General features: G+C 41.1%; 1 protein-coding gene across 1 annotated transcript in view; it reads right to left on the bottom strand.

The window, feature by feature from the left end:
* ABCA12 (ATP binding cassette subfamily A member 12) overlaps positions 1-12,828 on the bottom strand; it is a 90,078-nt gene that overhangs the window by 46,818 nt on the left and 30,432 nt on the right. The window contains exons 8-18 of the mRNA XM_057412228.1: positions 12,710-12,822; positions 11,577-11,667; positions 7,294-11,448; positions 6,549-6,664; positions 5,704-5,810; positions 4,040-4,293; positions 3,816-3,928; positions 3,244-3,368; positions 2,260-2,433; positions 1,197-1,361; positions 48-249 (exon numbers count right to left, since the gene is read on the bottom strand). Coding sequence (XP_057268211.1) covers positions 48-249; positions 1,197-1,361; positions 2,260-2,433; positions 3,244-3,368; positions 3,816-3,928; positions 4,040-4,293; positions 5,704-5,810; positions 6,549-6,664; positions 7,294-11,448; positions 11,577-11,667; positions 12,710-12,822 — 5,615 coding nt within the window. The remainder of the gene's footprint in view (positions 1-47; positions 250-1,196; positions 1,362-2,259; positions 2,434-3,243; positions 3,369-3,815; positions 3,929-4,039; positions 4,294-5,703; positions 5,811-6,548; positions 6,665-7,293; positions 11,449-11,576; positions 11,668-12,709; positions 12,823-12,828) is intronic.

Below are 12,828 nucleotides of genomic sequence, written 5' to 3'. Positions count from 1 at the left end.
GAGTTTGGCTCTGAAATGTTTCTGACTTAAGGAAAAGCCAGACTTACTGGAGTCCTGTGGAATCCCATATTTCCTCATCATCTTTTGGACGTAGACATCCTCTACATAAGAACTGTTGCTTACAGGGTCTCCAAAATCTGGAAGCAAGGACTCAAAAAACAGGGGTGTGATCTCCTGGTTGCAGAGAACTTTTGACATTGACTTAAATGTGCCACGTGTTATTCCCAAGTTGTTTGGTTTAAATAATGCCTGCAAAAAAGACAAAATCCTGCACATGAAAAGCATCCCACTCTGAGAGAAAAAAGAATAACAGAATTAGAAAGCAAGGACTGACATTTTACACTGCTTTCTTGTTTGTCTCTACAAAAAAAAAAGGGGGGGGGGGGCTTTCTCATGGAAATCATGCTCTTTTTTTTATATTAACCTCTGCTATGACACAGGTGGTAAACTCATTTCCAGGTATGAGATCCAATGTAAATATTGTCTATAATATGTGTACAGGAATTGCCCGTAATGTGTGCCTGGTAGCACATATACACCCTGGGTTACAAGACAGAATTTGAGGCACAAATGTGAACATCCTCTATCCCCATGACTGCATGCGGTTCTACAATGCCCAGGCAAAGTGATTACCAGAAACAATTCCTGTGATCTGTGCTGTCATTGACTGGATGAAGTACTGGACTAAATTAGTGCAAGCTGATGTTACTGCAGCTGTCGGAGCAGGATGTGGGGTGTACCCAGTGTTCTGGGTAGTCTTGAGGCTTCGGGCGTGATCTAATGCACACTAAAGCCAGAGCAAAGTCTTGCTGTTGACTTGCGTGGTTTTGGATAGTCTTTAGCGGGCAGTTCTCCAGTTGTTTTCGCAAGCTGACCCCTGCCAGTATTTTGTTGGAACTCTACCTTTCTCTCAAGGCAGTTCTTCGTCTTCTGTATTTTTGTTCTTGCTGTCCCTCTCATGGCACATGTACCTAGTGTCCCTCCTGTGATGAACACATGGCAGTCCCACTGCTCCAAATCAAAGCTCTCCCAAGAAGGTAATGTATAAGTTTAAAAGAGATTCTTAGAACACCGCTACTTTAAAAGAGATTCAGTAATCTATGATTTAACACACCTTTGGCTTCTAAGGTAAGAAATTATTGTGGAAACTGTTCCAGTGGTGTTTTGCCTCCAAAGCACATGCAGTCTACACGTACCTTAGTCAGTGGCATGTTTCTAGACTGCCAGAGCTTTTTCAGTGAATGAATAGTTTGTAGCAGTGGATCAACATCAGATTCAACCTGGTTTCTGAAATATTTCACTTTTGTCAGAAGGCTTAACATCTTGTCCATGGGTTTCTGAAGTTCCTTAGGGAAAAACATCTACAAGAGGCAGGAAGGAAATCAGTTATGATTAGCAGGCATCTGTGAGCACATACGTGTATTGTGTTAATTCCAAGACAAAGATTGCAGGATTTACAAATCTGTAAGGAGGCTTAGGGAATGGATGTCCCATAGGAAATGAATGGGATTTGTATTCCTAAATCCCCAAGTGCTTTTGGAAACACTCCCCTGAATATTGCATATCCTGAACGGTGCATGTTTCCAAACACCTACAGTTGGGAAATGTGTACCACATATTGGCTGGAACATAATCCGAGTCTCTATGAAGTAGCATTTTGCACAACATAGATGTCAAACACTGTGAGTGACTTTTGGCCTGAGCCAAATTCATTCTCAGTTAATGAATCTTCTTCCCCAGGATCATTTCTGTAGCTTTTTTAAACACGGATTCAATGCACTTCTCTGTAAATAGTATTTTTACATGCTGTTTCTATGGTTGTGTGCATGGGATATTTGAATAATTTATTAACTTGGCAGTGCCAACTAGATTGAGAACATGTATTTTACAGGAAATTTTCCAGGGCTTCCCTTTCCAAGGAATAAAGCATTTAGCCCAGTGCCTTATTTTTTGGGAAGCCTGAACGCAGAGGGGAATGTTCAAGAGGTTGTGCAGCATATAAATGATAGACAATAGGGAGGCATTTAGAGTAGGTCCGGTGCCTTTCAATGAGGTTAGCTGGTTTACACCAGCTGGGATCCTCATTTATATCTGCACTGTCACAGCATGGATATGCAATAAAAATCACTGCATGAGCAAAGCCTGATCTTTGGCTTGTAAATCAGCATCGCTTCTGGCCACTGCAATGGTATTTTATGACCTTTCAGCCGCTACATGCAGCAAAGACTACAGAAAGCACTCTACAAATCCAGCACTAACCTTGTATAAGAAATTGTAAATGTCTAAGTGTCGCAACAGAGTGACCCCCAGGATGTACATCTCACGAGTCCTCTCTGAAAGAGAGAGATTGCAGAACTCCTTCACTAGTGTTTGCAGCTGTGGGTCAGCAGGATGGACGCTACAAGACTCCAGCTGGAGCATCTGAGAAATGAGCTGTGTTTGCACAAAGAAAGAAAAGATTTGTTAAGGGGTAGACTGCTCACTCTAGGATGCATAGATTAATCTTGCCTCGCTGTTGTTCTTTCCACAGGGTCATATTTCAACCCTGAGAACCAGAAAATGCCTACCCCATTACTCCTGCTCCAAGGGACAAATCCTAAAGATTGTGTTTTACTGCCCAGCTTGCACAGTAGTAAAAGCTTTTGTGGCTTCAATTTCCCATCGACTGATGCATGTGAAGTTTAGAAAAGAGTGTGCTCAGTCCAGACAAGATGGTTGGGAAGGGCAAAAGCATCTGGAGCTCTATTTGTGCAGGAGGCTGAGGAAGGCAAGCTCATCCCTTATTACGGGAGGCTATTTCTGGATCCTGAGTTCTCTCACATGGTTAGAAGTGTGGTTTTCCATCTGGACTGCAATGATTTCTCAGCACTGAAGACCCCACCAATGATCCCACTCAGTCCTCATTAGTCTGCTATAGTGAACTGGCCTCTTGCTGCAGATCAGAGCAATCACTCACCAGGCAGTGCCTGGCTGCGTACTAGCTGCTGGTGACAGCCAAAGAGACCATATGGCTATTGGTCTCCTATGGCTGGACTGATGACAATGACTGCTCTTATTGCACTTCTGATGGCCATTTTGATCCATAACATGCTATGCTGTCTATCCCTATGGGATCATCCACCTCTCTTTGCGTTGTCATGCATGCACTGATCTGCTTAGCTGTATTCACTAGCAAATTCTGGTTTTCATGGTCTGAGGGCAAGAAAGCAACAAGACCTCGTGCAAGGATGACCACAGACTTACCTGACTGCTGTTTTCTGGGAGAGATGCTTCCAGAAGAACATCAATACTGGCTGTGGGCATTCCTGTTGTGGTTTTGAGATCTTCTTTGAGCTGGTCCACATTTTTAAACACATCTCTTAACTTTTCTGTAAAGAACAATCACAGAACAATTAATGTAATTGCTTTCTCCAGACATACAGCTATCTTAAAGATACAGAAAGGACTTTAGGTTAAGTATGGAAGTGTGATACTAGCTGCTGATAAAAAACCCAAAACCTTTCAAAATACAGTCATATTTCCTAGGTTTTGAAGTCTGATTTGTGCTTGACAGGTCTAGTGATGGCAAAAGTTGCTCAAAGACAAAGATTTAGGACTTGCAGCACAAAGAACTATTTGGGCTGTGTGGGAAACAAAGGGTGGTATAGAACAGGCTTCAGAATTACCCTAGATAAAAGATCCCAAGGACTTGGTGTACAGTTATTTCATTAATATCTCTTCTCCCTGGCAGCTAAGGAAGCCTTGGTATTTTCAGCAGAAAGTATGGCACAAGTAATCGTGTTTGCCCACATTGTAAAGTAAATACAGAAAACTACCTTGTTTGTTAGAGTATGTTAAGTTCTCAGCGATGTTCAATATGGAATTCAAAGCAGTCATATATTGAGGAATCTCTTGAAAGAAAGCAATTTCTGGTACACTTTCTTGAAACCTAAATCGGAAAAAAACAAAACCACCAATAAAATTGGAATATGTAAAAAAGACAAGAAGCCATTTCATGAACAGAATACTAAAGCAGTTTAAGGTAGAGTGAGAGCCTCACCACTTCACTTGTGTCTGGATGTTCGTGGCATCCCCAATAAGTACATTTTGAAGCTCTTGGGAGATTCTTCTGTGATTCAGTACATTGGTCACAACTTGATCGCTCAGTTCAATAGTGTGAAGCAGCTGCACATAAGATTGACTCTGTTCACACAGTTCTCCAAAACTAACATTAGGGAGATGGCAGATGTCCTGTATTGACTTAAAGCTCTCATAGTCACAAAGAATTGTTGTCAAATCCCGGAGGTGAGATATCTTCAAAAGAAATTGTGAAAAGGAAAACAAACACCATTTAGGTGACAGAATTATAAAAGGCAGATTTTTAAAAGTCTAGATGTCCCTTTCCATTTTTCTTTAGAATTAAAAATACATATTAAATTTTTAGTTCATTTGAAACGTCTCGAGTTTATAACAGTCATTCTTACATGAGTTTGTAGAAGACGCAGCTATGCAACATTGCACAGGATCTATAAACCTTGCAAGCCTTAACATATCATTTTCCCTGCCCAAAATGCATACACAGCAATAGTTTATTTGGACTTACCTGCTGACCAATTAATCTTCCCAGAGACCAAATAAATCTACCTCATGAAACAGGTTTAACTTTTCAGATACCACCTGGTCAGCTGTACTACAGCATAGGAAATACAGATGGCTACAAGTCAGGACTTCCACAACTGCCAACCTGTGTAAAATTATGGTCCTTTTCCTACTCTGTTATTATGGGCTGCCCTCTTGTCTGACATCAGTATTTACATTATCAGTGTCTCATGGCAAGGACTGTTTTCTGGTTTGTGCCTATCAGTATCTGTCACACTGCAGCTTGTCATATTGTTACAGATATATTAACAGCATTGCATACTGTTATCTTGTTTGTTTTAAAAGAAAGAGTTCTAAATTCTATTTCTTACACAATAAAGTGCATGCATGTTATTACTGCAGTCATGGACATACGTATGGTGTAAGAAGCATTTTATTCAAATGAGGCATTGCCAAATCCCAGGCTGGTGAGGGAAATCCCTGAGTCACTATTGCTTAGGTGCTTAATCTCACAAACCATTATGGTGCTGTGAGACATCTAGGGATAAAGGAAGCATGTGGGGACTTGGACATGTGGTAACTAAACCATCTTTAAAACTACCAGTAGGGCATGAACAATTCCACTGATTTTTGGCAGGGCAGAGGTATCCAACTGCTATTTGTGCCTTCAAAAAAATCCTCCCTACACCTCAAATGAAGCTGAGGCATCCCAGAATGATCTCTGCTCTTCACGATGGTTTGCTAAACCTCAGTGTACTGAACTTTAAAACTACTGTTGTACTGAGTTATGAAGAATATGCTGCCACTGGCAACCTATGCAGTGCTCATCCTTTTGGGATGGCTGGTGAAAACCAGAAGCCATTCTAGCCAACAAAGTGGAAGGAGAGGAACACCTCTGCCTTCTCAGAAAAATGGGGGTACACTTGGAAGGGACAAGATCCTCAGCCCATTTTGATGGTGACCTTTAAATATAGGCAGCAGGCAGAAAAGAGAATTTCAGTTCTAGTTTTTATCAGCTATTCTTTTAAGAAACTTTTGTTCCATATGCTGTTTTTCAAAACCTCCATTGCACATTCATGTATCACTGCATGATGTCCTTCAAGTCAGCATTTTAAGCAGACTCACTTTTAGCTTGAGGAGCTCTGGTATGGATGAATGTTTCTCAGAGGTACTATTTTGCATAAAAGAGTTCTTTTTGAGATGAGTTTGCTTCAAAAGTAGTGTGATGTTTTCTGTGCAAGGAAGAAAACAAAAGTTACTAGAGACAAAACCACCAGACTTGCAGATACTTTGCAGATGGGAATATTAGCACTTTTATCCTGAGGCCTACTGATCATTGATATTTTCCACCAAATTGTCATGGCTCAAAATCATGTCATGGCCTCTGAAAAATCATTGTCATGGCCTCTGAAATCACAGACCAAGACCTAGGTTGTAATCTGGATTATAATGGATCCAGTCTGAGTAGGTGCTCTGGTCTGAAAGAAATCCACACCCCACTGATAACAGAACTTCTGACAGCGCCCTTCAGAGTACACTCTGTAGCTATATTCTGTGAGCAGATAAACCTCTCAGGTTCTACAATAAGCTCATACGATGAATATCTATGTGAAATACCATGTTAACTCTCAAAAATAACTCCTGTCATCTTACAGGTACATAAAGCTGTGAAGGGAATACAGGTTTCTTATTTGTAAGATTTCTTTATCTGAGTGTCAGCAGCCTGTCATCACATCACGAAGAGTAGACATGCCTTCTGGATAGAGTTGGATGGAAAACTTAAATTCACAATGTGACATAACTCAAACAAAAAAAGGAGTCTGTGTCCTGAAGTCTCACAGCTCCAGTTAATTGCCAGCAGGCAAAATAGTGCAGCACCATTCCTTCTCATAATTGGACAAAGCACTTTGGAAAGAGAGGCACAACATATTCCAGCTGAGGTCCCACAACATTAATGAAATCATGATTACCTGTCAATTTGCTGTCTTCAGCTTCAGTGGTATTTATTAAACACATCAGGTAGGGGTTATAGCTGTTATTCACTGTCACCTGTAAGATGGTGTTTTCAAATTCTAAAACCAGAAATCTGAAAAATAAGATAGGCTTTTAAACCAGCTTCTCTTTCAGAGACAAGGTGCAGTAGTAAGCAACCTGTCAGCTGTGTAGATGCTGTTCCTTGGCAGTGTAAATAAGAATTCCAGATGAAGCCATGTGTCTCCCATGGCACCTCCTAAGTGGGTATCCTCCCAATTACATTTCATCAACTCTTTTTACTTTAATCTCCCAAAGCTGTCATTCACTCTCAAACCATATGTATAAGAAAACACACTTGAAAAGTTCGCTGTGGATACAAGGAAAAGTTGGAAAGTAATGCCTAGGGGAGATTGAGAATCAAAAATTAGAGAGTTATGCTATAAGGAAGAGGTTTCCAAAGAGTTTACCACTGGTCGCAAACCTCCTACAGGATTCTGCTTTCACTGTGAACTGATACACCCTAAACCAGAAGATTTTTGAAAGTCCCACTTTTAGCTGTACTTTCAGTTCAAGGACAAATTTCTTCTTCAATTTAACCCACCTTATAGCTAGTATCCTAAATTATGGTGATTGCAGGCTTAAGGTGCTCCACTGGAAGAAAATTACATACGTGTCATGCTGGAATGAGGATGGTGGTCACTACCCATAAATGCTATTGCAATACCCAAAACCAAAACTTACTGTGTGATCAAACTGGTTGGTGACAGAGAACGGTCACTCTCAGTCCAAGGTATAGTCTTGTTGTAGAGGTTTTCTGCCATGACAATGAAGTGTTGAGTGACAATATCAATCACAGTGTCAAAACTAGCTTTGTTGGAGAGAAAAGCCGAACTGGAACTTGTATTGAATTCGTTTAGCAGATCAGAGAAGTTCAGCCTCTTGAGAATGTAGTGAATGGCTTCTGTGATTTCTAGAGTTGACACATCACTGGCAGAGTTATTTACCACTGCTTCCAACAACTTTGCAAAGACAGCTGCTTCAGTTAGATTTGTTTGGGTATTTAGGAAACTTTCAACCACATCCCAGAAGCTTGAGTAATAACTCCATTTGGTGAGGCTGAAGGTGCCTTGAAATCTCTGCAGCAGGTCGTTCATGTGGAGCTCATCCTGTGCCACACTTAAGAGTCTGGACAGGTTGTTCCAGCCTGCTAAGCTGTCAGAGAAATTTAGGGAGTTCCATACTGTTTCATTCAGCATGAGAGGAATGATCATGTCCAAAAGCTGAGATGGGAGCACATCACGCACATCCTGGACTGGGATAGGGCAGGAGGCATCACTCTGCAGCAGCCCCCCTGTGAAAGCAGCCAGAGCTCTCGCCTTCTCTTCTACCCAAGAGCCTTCCAGATTGGAGACGATGCTTAATTCAGAAAGAAAGCTCAGAGAAAACTGCAGAGACTGGATGATGCACGACAGCTCCTTGTTAAAGTGGCCACTGCTGTTCTTGTAGACACCAGCGAACTCGGGAGACAGTTTCAGGTTTGTTAAGGCCTGCCAGAACATGTCTGCAAAGGTGTCATTCTGCCCTGTTGCAGCCTCCATGACCACAGAATCAAAGAGGGCTTTGCAGGGGCTCCTGGCTAAGGACTCACTTAGAATGGTGTTTTCAAACAGCATCTCTAGCGTTATGTGGAGTATGTCTTGAGCAGAGCAGTTCTGGGATGGCCCATAACCATTGTTGCTGTTCTCAAGGAAAGGCCTCAAGGCTAAATGCAAAAACTGCCAAATGTTTGCCTCTAGTGCAGTATTGTGCTGTAAGGAAGACTTGCTGAACTCCTGCAGCAGCAAATGTGAGAAATTATAGACAACGTCCATTTTTTCTTCAAACGTTTTGTTCAAGTTGACATCATGAAGGACTTCCATTCCTGCTCTCCATATTTCTATCAGTCTCTGCGTATAGTTACTGTAAAAATCAAACAATAGGTTGATAGTTTCAAGCTCACTGAGGTTATAGCTTTTCTGCAAACCTTTTAAAATTAAGCTTCCCCTTTGCATGGCCTGCAAGTATGTGGAGATATTGGTTCCTCTGGAGTTGTCTTCACCATACAGCTCAAACATGGAGAATGCAAAGTTTATCAGCTGCTCCAGTTCCTTGCTGAAAGGAAGACTGGAGTAATCTTTCATAGTAGTGAACTGATCTTGCAGCATGTCTAGAAGTAACTGGGAAATGAGGTCATCTGTAGTATCCCAGTTCATGGACTGGAGTACTTCAGCAATATGCAAGAAAGCACGAAGTTCATTTGCCTGCCTTTCATGAGGGGAACTCTGGAGTTTCTCCATTAGCACAGATAAAGAAGAGACCAGCAGATAATGATCACTGGAATTCACATTTGCCAGGGTAGCAAGAAGCTGCTCAAGGGACAAGAGCTGTTCTGCAATATGTTCAGAAGTTACAGGGGTCAACAAGAAGTCAGAAAATAATGACAACACTTTTTCATTTGTGCTGAGATAATTTTCAATGTCTTCAAGTGAGATTTCATGAAGCACAATCATTTTGATAGCCTCCCATGCTTTCTCTGTATTAAAATGAGTTCCGTTTAGAATTATTCGATTCCAAATCACTGCAGCCATGGTTAGAATATCTTGATTTTCTTTTCCGTAGGGATCAGGGTAGAACAATCCTTCACCACCATCTTCATACAGTGGTAGTATTTCTGGAAATATTCTTTCTAGGTCCAGAGTGCTGTTTGTGGGAGAAGTGGAATTGAAAAAGAGGTTTAAGGAACTATACAAATGACCCAGATCTGAGGATTTAATTCCACCACTAGAATTGTGAAAGGTCTGATCTACTAACATTTTCCCAGGAGCTACCCCAAAGTCCACAAGAATCAGAGCTTTCCTCATAACTTCCAGGAGTTTCATGTATTCATCCACTTCTGTTAGGTTCCATTTGGTGGTCAACACATTGCCAGCGGCATGCCATAGCTTTGAGAAATATGCCCACTCTGACTGGTTGGAAGCTTTTCTGCCCACCTGTAGCAGTTCATATATACTGCTGTTCCTCATGGAAAGAGTCAACAACAGATGGGAAAATACAGGCAGCCTATGCCAGTCTGCTAAGCTGTCAGAGAAATTTAGGGAGTTCCATACTGTTTCATTCAGCATGAGAGGAATGATCATGTCCAAAAGCTGAGATGGGAGCACATCACGCACATCCTGGACTGGGATAGGGCAGGAGGCATCACTCTGCAGCAGCCCCCCTGTGAAAGCAGCCAGAGCTCTCGCCTTCTCTTCTACCCAAGAGCTTTCCAGATTGGAGACGATGCTTAATTCAGAAAGAAAGCTCAGAGAAAACTGCAGAGACTGGATGATGCACGACAGCTCCTTGTTAAAGTGGCCACTGCTGTTCTTGTAGACACCAGCGAACTCGGGAGACAGTTTCAGGTTTGTTAAGGCCTGCCAGAACATGTCTGCAAAGGTGTCATTCTGCCCTGTTGCAGCCTCCATGACCACAGAATCAAAGAGGGCTTTGCAGGGGCTCCTGGCTAAGGACTCACTTAGAATGGTGTTTTCAAACAGCATCTCTAGCGTTATGTGGAGTATGTCTTGAGCAGAGCAGTTCTGGGATGGCCCATAACCATTGTTGCTGTTCTCAAGGAAAGGCCTCAAGGCTAAATGCAAAAACTGCCAAATGTTTGCCTCTAGTGCAGTATTGTGCTGTAAGGAAGACTTGCTGAACTCCTGTAGTAGAAGACGTGTTAGCTTATAGACAGTGTTCATTATTTCTTCACTGGAAGCTTCCCTGGCACTTGCATAACGAAGGATTTTCATTGCTGTCCTCAGAAGTCCAGACAACCTTTCAAAGGTTTTATTGTCAAAATTAAAGAAAAGATCTATAGATTTTAATTTGCTGACATTATAATTCAGTTGTAAGTCTTTTAATATGTACAAGGTCTTTTGTATGGCTTGAGTGATTAGTGAGATATTGGCTACTTCAGAGTTTTCCCCAAGCTCTCTAAACACAGCTGTTATAAATTCTGACAGTTGATCCACTTGCTCACTGAAAACACTATTTGAATTATTATTGAGCTTTTGAAAATGGCTATTTAGTACATCTAAAAACTGCCCATAGGCTCTGATGCCTGTGTTATTCCACTTCATTGATCTCAGTTTCTCCCCAAAGCGCCAATAGGCATTCAACTCATCCCACCAGGCCTCACCCATGGAGCTTTCTACTTTCTGCATCAGCTCAAACACAGGCATCAGTAGGTATTGATAACCTATGGTTTTGTCTGTCATTATAAAAAACAGCTTCTGGAGAGCTAGGAGTTGGTCTGGAAAGTTTCTGTAAGACACAGGCTTTAGGAGATCACCAGAAAACAGAGATGACACTTCTTGCATTCTATTTAAATTGTCTCTGAAGTCTTCCAGAGAGGATGGCACGCTAGTGGAGAGCAAAAATTTGAGAGCATCCTTAGTGTGCACTGCACTAGAATTAGAAGTATTTAGCAGAACTGGATTCCAAATCCTTGTAGCTAATTTTAAAGCACTCTGAATTTCTTTCCACTGGGTCATTATATTGAAAATGGAAGTCCCGTTAAAGTCACTCTGTAATTGCATTGATGTGAAGTTATAGATTTCATCAATTATTTCCTTATTATATGGTTCCTTTAATTTATAATCATGATTTGGATTCATTCCCAGTTCAAGAATTGCATACAATTTCTGTAATGTTTCATTCTTCAAATTTCTGAATAGATTTAAGCTTTTTAATTCACTTCTATTCATTTTTTTCTCAAAGCCTTTTAAAGGATGTAGAGACTTTTGTATGGCTTCTAACTCATTCAAATTAATGGACATCTTGAAGTATTTTCCACCAATCTCTGGTGACTTCATTTTTCTGGAGGGGAACAAAAAAGCATTTTAGTGAATATGAAATCAATGCAAGTGGAAATGAAAGGTGATTTAGAGTAAAGATCATAGATATGAATTATACTGTTAGTAATATCCCTTTAGATGATATCTTACCTCAGAACTTCCTCCAATTCAGATACTAAAGTCCAATTGTCTTTCCAGTTAACAAAGGGATCACAAATATATCTGGTCACCAAATCTTTATCTAGAACAAATATGTAAAGAGTAAAGATCACATTACTTTGGAAACTGAGAAAAGCTGCATTGCAAATCTGTCAAGGGTAACACGCATGTATGAAGTTAGGCTCCTATAACAAGACACAAGATGCTGGTTAGAAATTTGGGTGTTCTTTTGGGGTGTAACTCTTATGGGCCTTCCGAACAAAGTCAGGATGCTATCTACCATTGTAGAAATGATTTTCCATCTCAGGAACAGCAAAATGCCCCTGTGATCTGGGTGCTAATGGAGCTCTCTTCCTGCTTTAGAACCATTTCGCCATCAGTTATGCAGCTTGTTTCTTTCCCTTCATCTGGGAATCACTTTTTACGACTCACATGTAGTCTTTGTCTGCAGCATCATTTACGTCTCTCATATCCTTTTACATTCATCTTGATATCCCCAAGTGTCCAGTCCTCTCACAAGACACATCTCCATGTCCTCCTTACTTGAATTGCATTAATCTTTCTTCTTATTCCCCTCAATTGCCACAACCTCCATGAAATAAGTAGAGAATGGATAGCATTTACCTATCTGACCCTTGTAGCATCTAGATGCTGTACCATTCCCTTGCCTATTCACATAACCTCAGTTAGAGGTGGACATCAAGATTCTGCCTCTGCTATAAGCTGAAAGGGGTTTAGAGGAATGGCTAATCCTGATGAATACTGCTTGTTACACATTCCAGCCCCAGCCCCTACCTTGATGTACTGAGGTGAAATTGACAAAGCCCACAACTACAGGCAGATTTTGACAGCCTCTCACCCCCAAAAAATCAAGATAAAAAATGACCACTCCCCATGTCCACTGAGACTGCAAACTCATGTTCATACAGTGTATTAACAAAGCTTTTTTGCTTCTCCATTTGAAATGAGGTATTTTACTCAATTTGTAAAAAGCTGAAAGAATATTTCATTATGTTAAGCCCTGAACAGTATGCAATCTATATGGTTATGTACTAGCCTAGAGTTTGCTTCTCCTCAGCACCACAGGTTTTCAGCACAGATATGACTATATGGAGGAGTCTTACCTTGCTCCAAGCAGCTCAGGGAATATGGAAGATCTCTAACCCCATTCTGATTAGTTTTGAATCTGTCATCAGTCACAAGTGATGCAGAGACATTCTCAGCTGCCAGCAGAATGCTAAAG

The sequence above is a fragment of the Pezoporus wallicus genome, unplaced genomic scaffold (genome assembly GCF_028554395.1).
Source record: "Pezoporus wallicus isolate ANWC-B61680 ecotype Strahan unplaced genomic scaffold, APGP_CSIRO_Pwel_v1 contig_6566, whole genome shotgun sequence".
Classification (NCBI taxonomy): Eukaryota; Metazoa; Chordata; class Aves; order Psittaciformes; family Psittacidae; genus Pezoporus; species Pezoporus wallicus.
The sequence above is the reverse complement of the archived record's forward strand: the minus strand, read 5'-3'. Positions and strand labels throughout refer to the sequence as shown.